The following is a 15,256-nucleotide window of genomic DNA, read 5'->3' on the forward strand; positions in this document are numbered from 1 at the left end:
CAGCTATTCCTGCACCCTATTCAAATTTAAGTACCCTTCTGCTCTACAGAGATTCTTCTTGCACTGCTGGGTGGCTCCTTCTTGTTCTTGAATGTACTGCACAAGATACTGGCCAGAATCCACCCTCAGTGCCCATAGACCTCTCTGTTTATCTCCCTAGGCATACCTGGGCTTGAAGAAAATGACTCACTGTGATGTTTCTTCTTGGATTTCCACATTAGGATTGGATCTGATAGATTTTCCAGATCTTTCTTAAGGAGTTATGAGGGATTGGGGAAGGGGGAAAGCTCATTGTACTCCTTTCCACTGTTCTGCCATCTTGGTTCTATTTCACTATGTTCCCTCCTTCTAATTTAATTTGGATATTAACTTTAGGGACTCTACCAGAACCTTAGTTTCTGATTTAAAAACTTGGGGTGCCCATCTTTGTGTCACCTTATGTGTGTACCCTGAAACTCGTGTGACACAAACACCTCAGCTATAATAATAGGATCTGATAATCTTCAATGAGGGGTCACAATGACTTCAGAGTTAGCAACATTCTTTTTGTCCAATATAGAAATACTAAGGAATCAGAGGGTCACAGAGCTGGTAAAAGACCTTAAAGATCAACTTTTCATGGCACAGCTGAAGGAACAAAGGCCTGGAGAGAAGTGGCCTGCATAACGTCACATTGTGAGTTAGTGACAGGAAATCATCTCCATGGATAGCAAAGCTCCTTGAGGGTGGCCAAATTTCTTCCTTCCTTCCTTCCTTCCTTCCTTCCTTCCTTCCTTCCTTCCTTCCTTCCTTCCTTCCTTCCTTCCTTCCTTCCTTCCTTCTTCCTTCCTTTTTCCTTCTTTCTTTCCTTGCTTCCTTCCTTCTTTCCTTCTTTCTTTCTTGTTTTCTTTTTTCCTTCCTTCCTTCCTTTTTCTTCCTTCCTCCCTCCCTCTTTCTTTCTTTCTTTCTTTCTTTCTTTCTTTCTTTCTTTCTTTCTTTCTTTCTTTCTTTCTTTCTTTCTTTCTTTTTTTTTTTCTTCCTTCCTTCCTTCCTTCCTTCCTTCCTTCCTTCCTTCCTTCTTCCTCTCCTTTTCCTTCTTCCTTCTCTTCTTCCCCTTTCTTTCTCTTCTTTCTTTCTTCTTTCTTTCTTTCTTTTTCTTTCTTTCTTTCTTTCTTTCTTTCTTCCTTCCTTCCTTCCTTCCTTCCTTCCTTCCTTCCTTCCTTCCTTCCTTCCTTCCTTCCTTCCTTCCTTCCTTCCTTCCTTCCTTCCTTCCTTCCTTCCTTCCTTCCTTCCTTCCTGATCTTTGATTTGATTGGTATAGGGAATCTCCAGTGAGAGAGCTCACTCTATCAGTGTAAACTAGCAACCATTTTGCAACAGTTTTGGAGAATTACCTGGGACATTGAAAAGTTGAGTGACTTGCCCAGGATCATATAACCGGTATGTGTCAGAAAGTGGGACTTAAACCCACATTTGTTTTCCATAATCTTATAATGTTCAAATTGCAAATAATCATTGTAGGTAATAAACACTTTCCCAACCCCCAGTCCACCTCTAATCTTCATATTTATACATTAGTTAAGTTTAAAACACAAATAATCAGACTACTACCACCATAAAAAAAGACCTAAAAAAACCCTATGGCGATTGAATGAAATTAATTTCCTTCAAGTATGATAAAAAAAATACTGGTGGGACAACATGGCAGAGGAGATAGAGGATGGGCTTTGGAGTCAGGATAACTAGAGTTTCAGTCCTGTCTCTGACATATACTGGCTGTGTGAGCCTGGGTAATAAGGCTCTTGACCTCTCAGTGCTGCAAGCTATCCTTACCTTAGAAATGAGATTATAATTTATAGATGAGTTATTAATTTGCATGAGTGGAGGGAGTTTTCATGTTGGTAGTTCTCCAAACCAATAAAACCCCAGTTCTGAACAAATTAACAAGGAAAGAAAGAGGGAAGGAAGGAAAAAGAAAGTAGATCTTAGTTTTAAAAATTTCAGGTTTAACAAAATGCAATGAAAGAAACTTGGCCTTTGTCTGTCTTCAAAGGACTGATGAGCCACAGAAGAAGACTGAACTCACCTAATTGTGTTTTCTTTAATGGAAGATACAGCTCTTTTCTCAGACAGCCCATTTGCATCACACCGTCACATTCAAATGATCAGACTATTGATTTTTCTTCTCCAGCTCCTTTCAAACATGGATATGTTTTTGACTTTTTTTTCCTTTCCTTGAGAGCAGTGATACGAATGGATCGATAATTACATTGTTGGATAAAAATGAATATAAATTTTATTGAAAAACAACACCAGCAACAATGTGGGAAAGCACACAGATCAAACAGCCGTCAGCCTATTCAGCTCAATACAAGGACTATGAAAAGTAATCACATTTTTAACATTTTCGACTATTCATACAAAATGAAAGGAAATCATAGAATTCATATGTACTCAGATATACCGATGTGGGACATAGATGCAGAACGGTTTTGAAAGCTTTCCCACTACCAATATATGGCAAATGGGGTTAATCCTCTGACTGCTGTGGGACTACCTTTCAAGGAACAGAAGAACCTAGTCCATTTGAACTGCTTCTAAAATCTCAGGCAGATAGAATGAGAAGCTCTTTCATCTATGGGATCTTCCACAGAAGGAAATACAAAAAAATTTCCTTAGCACCCTTCGCCTTGCTTTTTAATAGGATGTATTTCCTTACATCTAACACCAAATCCTTTATGCTAAACTGATGATCTTTTCCTTATATATTTATGAATTTGCAAGGAATGTTTTTCCTGATAGCATTTAAAGGAGGGGTTCTTTACCTGGAATCCATTAACTTTAAAAAGCAAAAAAATTTAAAATAACGGTATTTTGGTAAAACTGGTTTCCTTTGCAATCCTATGTATTTTATGTGTTTAGAAACATGATTTTGAGATAGGGCCTATAGGTTTCAACAGATGGCAAAGGAGTCCATGGCCCCCTAAAATGGTTAAGAACCCCATGGACTGCTCACAGTAATCATAGAGTGAAAATGAAGTCCAGCTGTAATTGTGGAGCCTAAAACAAGTCAAAAAGAATCTATTTGTGAGTGTGTGACTTCTCTGGCAAAACTGCCCTCCTCACCTCTCCCCTCCCCTCCCACCCTCCGTCCCCACTTGGTTCCCACCCACCCATCACTTCCTATAGACTGTTCATCTGGCTGCCTCATTTAGCTGTCATTCTGGGTCTTGCTAGCTTTCTGTCCAGTTTTTCCACTTGAACAAAAGGAATTCAATCAATTTCAATAACTTTATTGGCACAGCAAGTCAGACTAGTGCTGCCAGGGCCAATATATCAAGCATTTCTGTTTTAAGAAAGGATTTTAATGCTAGGCACCCTCATTTCCTATTACATTCCATGTCTCACCAATGATGCCCAGGCCATGCTTGCTGCCTCTGGCTTGCTTGGAAATGCTTCAAAGCATAAAGATAAGCAAATGCTGAAAACACAGTAATCAGTGTGACCATGAGAAATCCCAAAGGTGAGCCTAACATAAAAACCCTGACAGGATTTCGAAGGGCAAAAAAATCTGTATATACATCTGGATCATTTTTTTCCAACAATTCATCCTTATTTGTTGTTGGAAGACAAGTGAGCAGTACTGAGTTACAGACACCAGAGGGCACCCATGCCATTCCACAGCACAACAGAAACCCACCAAAAAAAGAACAAAAAGAGAATGGGATTTGAATAAAAGACTTCAAAATCCAATCCTGTATTCTTACCAAGAGCAACATGCATTTACAATTTCATCTGATTTCAGTTCATGTATTTTTGCTTCAACGAGGGAGAGAGAGAGAGAGAGAGAGAGAGACAGAGAGAGACACAGAGAATTTTTCTGACAAGGCCCAAAGCTGTCTTGACAAAGGGGGCACCTGGCTGAGTGAATGACTTTGGGGGGCAGCCAGAGAAAAGGGCTGCAGGGCTGGCAGAACCATTTGGCTGACAAAAGCAGGACTCCCATTCTTGCTACTATCAGGACAGGGGCCCATGTTCTACATTTTTTGGTCCTCTGCACTCTACAGAATGCTGATTTTTTTTTCCCTCTCCTTTCAGGTTGCTTTCAGCTATCCAGGGTCCTGCATTTGCAGTGTCTTCCTGGCCTAGCTATTCATTTGGTGACAAAATTCACAAGTCTAGATTTTGTTACTCTTTTTATAATGCATAAAGCTTATATTTCCCCCCACAAGCAAACATGTAAGAAAAGGCTGTGGTAATGATTACAAATGCCATTTTCTTTTGATTGGTGGCATAAGTGAAATTTGCCTCAGGAGAGGAGTTGTGCTTTTTAAAAATAAAACCAAAGGCTGCAGAAAAGCACATCTCTCCTGGAATCTTGCTGCTTCTCAAGGGTTTGGTTTGTTAGCAACTCCTGAGACCCACACAGGCAGAAGCAGATGTCTCATTGATGGATTCTTAGCCCCATGCAAAATTGTTCTGTGGAGCCCCATTTTACAAGCCCTCTTCTCTACTCCCATGGGAAATTTTGCCCCCTTCTCAGGGTTGCCACTGCTGCTGACTGTGTGGGTTGGGAAACAGAGAGGGAACAGAAGGGATCTGGGCTGTGATGTGGTGATTTGGAGGGGGAAATGTTAAATAAGTATGAATGTGTGTGTGTGTGCATGTTTGTGTATGAGGTCTGACACAAAAATGGGGATTAGTTAGGGCTGGAGAACCAAAATTCTTTCCACAGCTGCTCATGTTCTAATCATTAGGCATCACTGCTGCTTTGCTGAGAGCTGAGCTAAATTCTCAGGGCTCTGTTGAGGATGTAACTGTAAGCGAACTAGTCTGCTGTGCCTTGAGGGAGATTTGGTGGTCCTGGGATGGTGGGATTTTTCCTGTTCTGTAGCCAGCTCTCCATCATCCTGTGAGTTAGGCAGTTGAGGGCTATGGTGTCTATGTTTGAGTCAACTGGGGTCCAAAGGACCCAAACCAGCTCTTTCATCATCAGACTAGGTCCTTAATGGGCTATTGCAGTCCTGGGCAACAAGAAATGGATAGTAAGGCTGAGGAAATAAGTGTGTGTGTGTGTGTGTGTGTGTGTGTAACTCTTGGCTAGACAAGTAGCTCCTGGATGGATTGGAATACAGGCTAAAAGATAGGGTCTTTCTATAACGGTCAGAGTGGACAGTGGGGAACTTCCCTTTCTGGCATCTTCAGCCCTCAGAGAAGGGAGTACCCTTCCTAGAGAAGTATATAGGGCCTCTTTCCCTTAACTCCAGTCCCCTCCCTGTCCAGCTATGGATGCAGCCTTTTCTCTGTTGCCATGGAGATAGAGAGCCCTCTGGGAGGGGCTGCCTACCCTTCACTGGACAGCTGGGCTGAGGGGAGGGGGTAGGAGGAGATACAGGGCTGGGTTGCTAATTTCCTTTCCTAGGTCTAATCTCAAATGGGAGTGATCAGTCAGGGTTGGGGGGACAGGAGGGGAGAAGGAGAGAAGGATATAGGGAAGATGAGGTTTTCCTCCCAGATGAATGGATATGTTAAGTGGTAATTTTTTTTTGGCTTAAAAATTCATTCATGCAAAGCAGGAAATAAAGAGGGGGCTTTCTTTATAAAGAGTAAATATATATAAAAGATAAAGGTTGAAAGTAGTCAGTCCCTGATCACTTAAGTAAGTAGTTCTTGGTGCCAGGTGAAGGGGAAAGATGACTGGGTTTGCTTTCCCTCTGGACTGACAGAGTAGCATGTTTCTAAAATAAACATCCCATAATTGGCCACGCTAGTGGAGGGAGGATGTTCTCATAAAACTAAAATCTAGCCTCACTCCTCAAGTGAAGTCCCACTTTTGAGACCTTAGCTTAGAGAGCTTGTAAGCGCTGCCTTCCCTTCTCTCAAACCTTTAATTAGGATTGTAAAAAAGAAACAAAGACCTGATTTGAGTTCCATCTTCTTTCCTCAAGGATAATGTAAGTTCCTTGAGGGCAGGGACAGTCTCATTTTTGTCTTTTCTATCACAGAGCATGGCACATAGTAAACAACAAATGTCATAGTGTTTGGCATATAGAAAGCACCTCATAAATCACTGACTGATTTCTAATCCTCACACTCTTAAGGTTTTTGTGCAATGAAATGACTGAAGAAAGGTGGAGAGGAGGAGATGTAAGGGTCTTGGGGGTAGCTGTGTTGAGTTGATTATACTTACTATTATACTGTCAAGAGTGTGTGTGTGTGTGTGTGTAACTAATTTCTGGGTCCCTTTTAAATGAGGGTTAGATTATGGAAGAAGTTTAAACCCTGCTTTTGTATACTCTGTATACTCTGACATACCCTCTCTATTTTTGCTTCTCCCGGCCCACCTCTCAGGTTGTCATTTTTAATGCATTAGATAGAACCCAAGGTCAAAGAGGGCAGGGATTGTGCCTTCTGGCTGTGTGGGACCCTGAAAGGGTCATGAGGATGATAGATTCTCGTGTAGGCTTTCTTGCTCCTGACGTGGCTTGTCTGACTGCCAGCAAAGGGAGACAGAAGGGAGAGGGAATGGGGCAGCAGGGCCACTGTCTGAAAGCTTTGGACACTGTCATTTCCTGATGGACTTGGGAGATGTGTATGTGTGTGTGTGTGTGTGTGTGTGTGTGTGTGTGTGTGTGTGTGTTTCTTTTCAGTGAGTCTAGATACTCTCTCCACCAAATACCATATAATTCCGTCCTTTAGTATTGAATAGATTTGGTTTATCCTCTGTGATCATTTCATAGTCCCTGAACACTGGGGGCAATTCTGTCTTTACAATGAGGAAACCCTATAACATGGTCAGTATCATTGTTCCCCCACATCAACGTTATAACAGAGTTTTATACTATGATCACAAAACCTTGGATGGATATAGCACCTTATTTACTAAAGCACCATCACATCTATCATCTTATTCTTACAACTTCCTTGCAAAGTGAATAGGTTATAAGTATCATTATCCCCTCTGCAAAAAGGAAAACTGAATTACTGAGTAGATAAGTGACTTCATGAAGGTCACTCAATGAGTTAGCAAAAGGCAGAACAAGTGCTAGGCAACTAGCTTTTCAGGCCCTTTCTATTTCTTAGATAATGTTGTCTTATACTTTAATTCCCTCCCTTTTCTTTTCTCTCTCTCTCTCTCTCTCTCTCTCTCTCTCTCTCTCTCTCTCTCTCTCTCTCTCTCTCTCCCTCCCTCTCCTTCTCTCCTCTTTTCAGCCTACTATTCTAACTGTGCTGAGCTGGAAAAATGAGAAATGTCCATCCAGAAAGATGGAGTAGAGGGAGCTCAAGGATTGTCATTGGGCCGTCACTTTGTATTTCAGGATGTAGGAGTAGAAGTTGTGGTTGGCATTCTCCAAAACCATGACATAAACCTCTCGGCAGCCGGCAGTATTACAGGTACCCTCCCAGTAGCCGTCTTGGCTCAGCGTCAGAGGCCACGTGTCCTGCCCTTTCACTAATGCTTCCGCTACCCCATGGAGCTTCAGTTTAAATGGGATATTCCGGTTGGCCGGCAGCACCCCAGACAGAGGCTCTAGCAGCTCATTGTCCTGACCCCAGTTGCCAAAACTCTCCGGGAACACGGGCCATTTCACTTTAGTATTAGAGCAACAGAGGAGGTAATTGAAGATGAAGACATAGTTGCCCGGATCCAACCTCTTCTTGGCAAAGATTTTCAGGGCAAACTTCCCTGCATAGGGGAGTTGGACTTTCAGCTCTGTTCTCTTTTCCCCATGGAGCTGGAAGATGTAGCGTCGCTGTGTCTCCTCGGTTATTTTCTCATCACCGTGTAATGAGGCTAAGACACTGATGCCCTCCTCCACCCCAAAGCTGATGGAGCAGCGCCCATCCTTGGTGTGGATGATGGGATCAGGGTGTGAAGGCTTCAGAATGCCTGCTTGCTCAGAGAACCAGCTGGGGCCCACGGGCTGGTGGAGTTCAGATGGAAGTTGAATGCTCCTATCCACTGAGTTGCACTCCAGGGTATATTCCAGCACAGAGCTGTAGAGGTCTGAGGTGCCTTTAGCAAAGATCTGTAACTTGTGGGTGCCAGTGGTCTGGGGGTATACCTCCAGCTTCATCCCATTCTTCTTGAAAGTCATTATGCCATTTTCTTGTTTTCCATTGAGCATGAACATGAAGAGTGTTGGAGAACAGCTCTCAATGGAAATGGTGGCTTTTCCATCTACTGTAGGGAAAGAAAGCCAAAGACCTTGTTAGAAGCTTCCCTTATCTCCCTCAATAGAATGTAGGCTCCCTGAGGCCTGCAACTACTTTTTTTTCCATAACCACAGCATCTAGCACAGTACCTACCACATAGTAGGCACTTCATAAATAAACGGCTGTCAAATTGAATTGACTGAGTACAAAATACTGCTCTGGATTGATCTAGAAGATAGGAAGTGGTTTATATGTGAAGCTGAGCCTCTGCTATACATGGTAACATCCTGATCATTCACCCATTTCTTCAACATTCATTTATCAAGTTCCTATTGAGTTCAAAGTACTGTGCTGGAAGATTTCATTCATTAACCTAGTCAAGCACTTCTCTGTTACTCAGAGCAAGAGTTCTTAACTTGAGGCCCATGGACCCCAAAAAGATCTTTGGATGGATTTTAGGGTGTTTGTGAACTTGGACAGAAACAATACATCTTTCTTTTCACTCAGCTCTAATGAAAATTTAACATTTCAATTATGATGGAAAAAACCCCCCCATTATTCTGAGGCATCCATAGGCTTCACTAGGCTTCCAAAGGGGTCCATAACACACAAAAAGGTGGAGAACCCTTGACCTAGAGGCTGGCAGTGTGGTTCCAGTAAAGCGGACAGTATAGGGAAAATGTAATTAAAGTTAGAGTCAGATAAGCTAGATTAAAAATCCCAGCTTTTTTTTTTTTAACAACCTACTTGAGTGACCTTGCATAAATCAGTATATTTCTTTGGGCCTGAGTTTCCTCAATTGTAAAACATGGAGAGTGGATTGGATTATTTCTATGGTCCTTTCCATATCAAAAGCCTATTGTCTTATTCTGTCATCAGCACATGTTTTATTTGGGCTCTTTTGTTCTTCCTCTCTTTTTATGTGTTCATTTTCTCTTTTTTGGGTTCATTTCCCTAGCAATCGGGGAAGATTCAAGTCAGTACATTTTAGCTCTTTTCAAAGTCTTAGTGGAAGAGGAGGTTGAAACTAGTGGCAAAACTGAGGTAGAGGAATTTCATTTATCCAGTTTTCCTGCCCCTCCTGATAGCAACAGATAAATGAGAACTTGCTGTCTGTGGTTTGTAAACCTCAAAATCCTGTACACATGAAGCATCATAGATTTAGAGGTAGGAGGGACCTTCGTGGTCCAAGTGGCTTGTCCAAGGTCACATAGATAGTAAGTATCAGATAAGAGACTTGCTGTCGGATCCTCTGATTTCCATCTATCCCTCTTTCCTACACTATGTTGACACATTCAGGTGAACTCTCTTCAGTGTTGTTGTATTGGGTTTTTTATCTTTTATACCTATGCTTAGCACTTTTATTTGATCTAATTCAACTTTATTAGCCCTATTTACTGATGTATTTAAAGTATTATAAGAAGGTAACTTCATGCCCTTTTCAAGAATCCCACATTCCCTTTTTTCTTGTCAATGGGTTTTCTTAAATCTAGAATGTTAAGAATTGGAAGGGACCACACAGGCCCTTTGACTGCTTTGATTTTCACTTTGAACTATTCTCTGTAATTTCAGGGCAAAGCAAACTGCAGGGGAAGGGTCAAAACAGAAAATATTGTTATAGAAAACATCTTTTCTGCTTCTTTCCCCTTCCCTTTCTTAACACATGCATGGTCCCTCAATTTAAAACACACATAATCCAAATCCAACAATCCAGTTGCTGGCTCCAGACAACCTTGTCCTGTTTCTCTCCTTCTTTTATTCACAAACTATTCAAATAAATGATCAAAACCTATGACATCTATTGATATCTTGTAATATAGATTCTGCCTCCACTCCTCTACTGAAGCTGGTCTTTCAAAGGTCATCTTTTAATCATCAAATCCAATGACCTTTTCTCAGACCACATCCTCTGTAATCTCACTGAAGTCTCTGGCCCTCCCTCTTGGGTATCTCTTCTCTCTTGGCTTCTGCCACATTGTACTATATTGGTTGGGATTCTACTTCTCGGACTAGTCTTCCTCTGCTCTTTTGCTTTCCTTCCCACTTTGCAATTGTGGGCATTCTCTAAGGTTCATAGTCTCTAGCCTTTCTCTTTCTGCACTCTTCCTTGGAGACCTTATTCACTCTTATGGCTTCAAATACCACCATTCTGCTGATGACTCCTAAATTCCAGCCGAACCTCTCTCTTGAGCTATGTCTCCAGCTACTGTGCTAGGTACTTCTACTTGGATTGTTATTTCAAATTTAGCTTGCTACATATCAAACATCAAAGGCATCTTTGACAACCTTCCTTGCCCATCATATCCATTCAATCATCAGTTATTCCATCTTAATGTCTATTCTGTCCATTTTCCTTTTCATTCTCCTTACTATGACCCTGAAACAACTTGGTGATGCCTGGATTACTGTGATGGCCTGCTAAGTATTTCCCTGCTTCCAGCCTCTTCCACTCATTCTTCACATTACAACCAAACTTCACCTTCATGATGCTCAGAAAAATTTAATGACTTTCTATAGCCTATAAGACAAAGTTACAAATTCAAGATCTGTCAAAATCTGACCCTAATATATCTTTTTTATATGTGAAAATTGCAAGCTCTGTTATATACAACTTGTTTTTTTAAAAAGGGATATAATAAATCCAATGTCACTTTCAAAGCTGTCCTGCTTGTCTGTGTTTCCCTCTGAACTTTTTCTTGGTATCTTTTGTGCATTTAAAAATATTTTAATGAACCTCTTCTTTTTCTTCTTTTTTTTTTGGTAACCCTATCAAAATTATGTAATATAAATATGTAGTGGACCCAGTGAGCATGGTTTTATGATTTTCTCCATCTTTTTTCAACAGTATATAAATAGGAGTGAAAACAATAGATGGTGAGAGTAATCCAAGGCTGAGCCTTGGCAGGGCAAGAATATAAAGTATAAGACTGAGTTCTTGCTCTTAGGGAGTTTATAGTTTAATTGGAGACATAAGACAGATAAACACAGAAGTAACTACTGCCACACTTAACCCTCACTCAAAATCCCCTCCCCCCCAAAGCCCTACAATCCTTATAACAAATAAGCAGAATCTAGCAAAACAAATCTACACACTTGCCAAATCAAAAAATATACGTCTAATTCTGAACCTCAAGTTCATCAACTCTCTATCAGGAGGGTGGTATACTTCCTCATCAGTCCTCTGGAATCATCCTAACCTACCATTTAAAACCAGAATTCCCACTATTTCCTTGACTCACTCCTCCACCCATATTTACCACAAATATTTGCCTTGTTCATTTGTTTCCCCCTTCTGGAATGCCTTGCCCCTTCCTTTTCTCTATCCAGACCCTTTTTTCAAAGCCTAGCTGAAGTACCATTTTCTACATGAACCTTCTCTGACTAATCCAACCCACAGTGATAACTCTACCACCTCAACTATTCTGGTACTTACCATCAGTATGATTCATCTGACTATCATACCCATACTTTTCTAGTTATTTGCTTTTTCTTCTGTGTTTATCTGTCTTATGTCTCCAATTAAACTATAAACTCCCTAAGAGCAAGAACTCAGTCTTATACTTTATATTCTTGCCCTGCCAAGGCTCAGCCTTGGATTACTCTCACTATCTATTGTTTTCACTCCTATTTATATACTGTTGAAAAAAGATGGAGAAAATCATAAAACCATGCTCACTGGGTCCACTACATATTTATATTATGTAATTTTGAACTGGGCCCTCACTGCAGCAAGGCAATCTTTTTATATATCTCTGATTGACTCATTATCCCATTCATCATAGTGACCATTCCATTTTCACCTCTTTTCAAACCTTCAGTGGTTCCTGTTCCCCTAATCCTTTCAGCTAAGAATTTTGCCTCATTTTACTGAAAAAAAAATTGAAGCCATTTTCTGAGAGCTCCTTATTCTTTCCTCCTTACTCATCACTCAGAAAACTTCTGCCACTATCTTATCCTTCAGCCCTGTTTCACATGAAAAGGTGGCCCTTCTCCAAGTCAAGGCAAATGCCTCCATTCTACCCCATCTTCTCCAGCACATTGCCCCCTCTATTATTCCCACTCTCTGATTTATATTCAATCTTTCTTTGTTTGCTGGATGCTTCCCTACTGCCTACAAACAAACAAATCCATGTTTCTTCCACCTTCAAAAACCCCTCACTTGATCCGTCCATCCTTGCTAGCCATCATCCTATAGTTCTCTTCTCTTCTGTGGTTGTACTTCTTCAGAAGGATGTCTACAATAGATGCCTCTATTTCCTTTCCTCTCACTCTCTTCTTAACTCTCTATAGTCTAACTTCCAACTTCATTCAACTGAAAATACCCTCTGCAGTGTTACCAATGATTTATTAATTGCCAAATCTAATGGGATTTTCTCAATTCTCTTTCTTTTTGACCCCCTCTTTGATACTGTCAACCATCTTTTCTCTAGACTTCTGTGACACAACTATATCCTGTCTATCCTCCTATTTGTTCAGCCACATTACAATCTCCTTTGCTGGATCTTCATCTAGGTCACACCTAATAACTGTGGGTGTCCCCCAGGGTTCTGTCCTGAGCCCTCTTCTCTTCTCCTTCTATACTATTTCACTTGGTGATCTCATAAGTTCTCATGGATTTAACTATTGCCTCTAAGCTGATGATTTGCAGATCTATTTATCCAGTCCTAATCTTTCTTCTGACATCCAGTCTTATATCCCCAACTGCCTATTAGAAATCTCGAACTCAGCATCTACGAAGCTCAATTCATTATCTTCTTCCTCCCCCCTCCTCCACCTCTTCCAAACTTCCCTATTACTATGGAGGGCACTGCCATCCTCCCAGTCACTCAGACTCACGACCTAGGTGTATCCTCTATTCCTTACTGTCTCTCACATTCCCTCCACCAAGTCCCCCATATCAATCAGTTGCTAAGGCTTATTAATTTTACCTTGGTAACATCTCTAGTATATGTCCTCTTCTCTGACACTGTAACACCTTTGGTGCGGGCCCTCCTCACCTCACTTTTGGAATATTCCAATAGCCTGCTGGTTGGAATCCTTACCTTAAATTGCTCCTCATTCCAGACCACCTACTGATAACCTATTAAATTAATCTTCCTAAAGAGAAGGTCTGACCACATCACCCCCTATTCAATAAACTCCAGTGGCTCCCTATTATCTCTAGAGAAGATCAGAGGGAAATGTTATAAGCTCAATAACTGAAACATTAGATATATTCATTCCTTCTGGGAAGCAGATGGTTGAACAGGCAGCCTATGACCTAAGGATTAGGACTTTTGGATCTTATTCCCAGTGACACCTGTGTTTTGCTGTATCTGAACAAGATAAATTTTGAACTTTAATTTCTATATCATTGGAAGGCTACTTCTCTTTTTTTCAATTGACCTTATCAATTACGGTTAAAAATGGTTTGGCCAGACCATATCTAGATTGTTTTTTTTTTGTTGATTAGTTGTGTCCAATTCTTTGTGAGCCCATTTGGGGTTTTCTTGGCAAAGATAAAGGAGTGGTTTGTCATTTCCTTCTCTAGCTCATTTTACAGGTGAAGAAAGAGGCAAACAAGGTTAAGTGACTTGTATAGGGCCATATGGCCCAATCTGAGGCCAGATCTGACTCCAGGCCCATCATTCCATTCATTGGGCCACCAGCTGCCACATCTAGAATATTGCATCCAATTTAACATGCCACATTTCAGGAACAACATTGATAATCTGAAACAGATCCAAAGGAAGGTGATAAGAAGTCCTAAAATCATGCTTCATGAGGATTGGTTAAAGTAGCTGAGGATAGGGGCAGCTAGATGGCACAATGGATTGAGCACTAGTCCTGGATTCAGGAAGACCTGAGTTCAAATCTTCCCTCAGATACTTGACATTTACTAGCTGCATGACCCTGGGTAAGCCGCTTAACCCCATTGCCTCACCAAAAACCCCAAAACAAAACAAAACAAAACCCAAACAAATAAGTAAAAATAAAGTAGCTGAGGATGGTCAGCCTGGAAAAGTGAAAATAGAAGGGACACATGATAGCTACCTTCAGATATATCAATATTTGTCACATGGAAGAGGATCTAGGCTTAGGCTGCTTAGTCCTAGTAGGAGCAGAGGACAGAAGTCCCAGAGAGGCATGTTTTGGTTCTATATAAAGAAATAATTCCTAACATTAGAACTGGACTGTGATGTAGTGAGTTCCCTGTCATTAGAAGTCTTCAAGCAGATGCTGAATAAATGTGTGTTGGGTATATCATGATGTTTATGGGGATTGTGATAGGTATGGGCCACAGCAGATGGCTCTTGGGTTTCCTTCCAACTCTGATTCTACAAACTCTTCTAGATGGATGGTTTGAGAGAGAAAAATGCCAAGGATTTTTAAAGGGGAAGTCAGGAGTCCAGGGCTCTAGGTACAGCTTTGCCAGGAGCTCCCTGTATGAAATTAGGCCAGCCACTTTATTCCATTTTAAAGTGAGTAAAATGGGACAGCTAGGTGGCCCAGTGGATAGAGCACTGGCCCTAAGGTCAGGGGACATGAGTTCAAATCCGGCCTCAGACACTCGACACTTACTAGCTGTGTGACCCTGGGCAAGTCACTTACCCCTATTGCCTAGCCAAAAAAAAAAAAAAGCAAAATGAAGAGAGTGGGCCAGATGACTTCTTGAGTCTTTCTAGCACTGATGTGGGAATAGTCTATGATTCTTCTTGTGGAGTAGAATTACAGAACTACAAGCCACAGAAGGGAAAACAATAATAACAACAAAACCAAAGAGATCTTTCCTTTTTTGAGGGTAGGAGGGATGAGAAAAGGAAAGATAGAGTTCATTTGAAATAGTATGGTTTACAATGGTAAGCACTTAATAAGTATTTCTGTGGAAACAGTAGTGTAGAACCAGGAGTGAGGATGGTTGGCAGAGTGGGGACTCTGGCACTTGACTTAACTTTCTGGGTGAAAGAGTAATGAACAGCAGTTAAACAGCTAATAAGCATTTGAAACACACAAGAACTGCAAGGTGTACAGTTTGATGGACAGAGCAAAATCAAATGATTCCTCCTCCCCTCCCTCATGTAAGCACCAATCTTTTTTTCCCCCCCACACTCCCTCTGTCTCTCTACCCCTTTCTGCCTTT

At 41.2% G+C, this 15,256-nt stretch overlaps 1 protein-coding gene across 1 annotated transcript in view; it reads right to left on the reverse strand.

Moving 5' to 3' along the window:
* Window positions 1-3,164: 3,164 nt before the first annotated feature.
* The window catches only part of KY (kyphoscoliosis peptidase), a 106,707-nt gene continuing 94,615 nt past the window's right edge, over window positions 3,165-15,256 (reverse strand). Inside the window, exon 11 of the mRNA XM_020986092.2 lies at window positions 3,165-8,164. Within this exon, the coding sequence (XP_020841751.1) occupies window positions 7,272-8,164 (893 nt within the window). The 3' untranslated portion in view covers window positions 3,165-7,271. The remainder of the gene's footprint in view (window positions 8,165-15,256) is intronic.

This window comes from Phascolarctos cinereus, unplaced genomic scaffold (genome assembly GCF_003287225.1).
Source record: "Phascolarctos cinereus isolate Bilbo 61053 unplaced genomic scaffold, phaCin_HiC Scaffold_726;HRSCAF=1367, whole genome shotgun sequence".
Taxonomy (NCBI): domain Eukaryota; kingdom Metazoa; phylum Chordata; class Mammalia; order Diprotodontia; family Phascolarctidae; genus Phascolarctos; species Phascolarctos cinereus.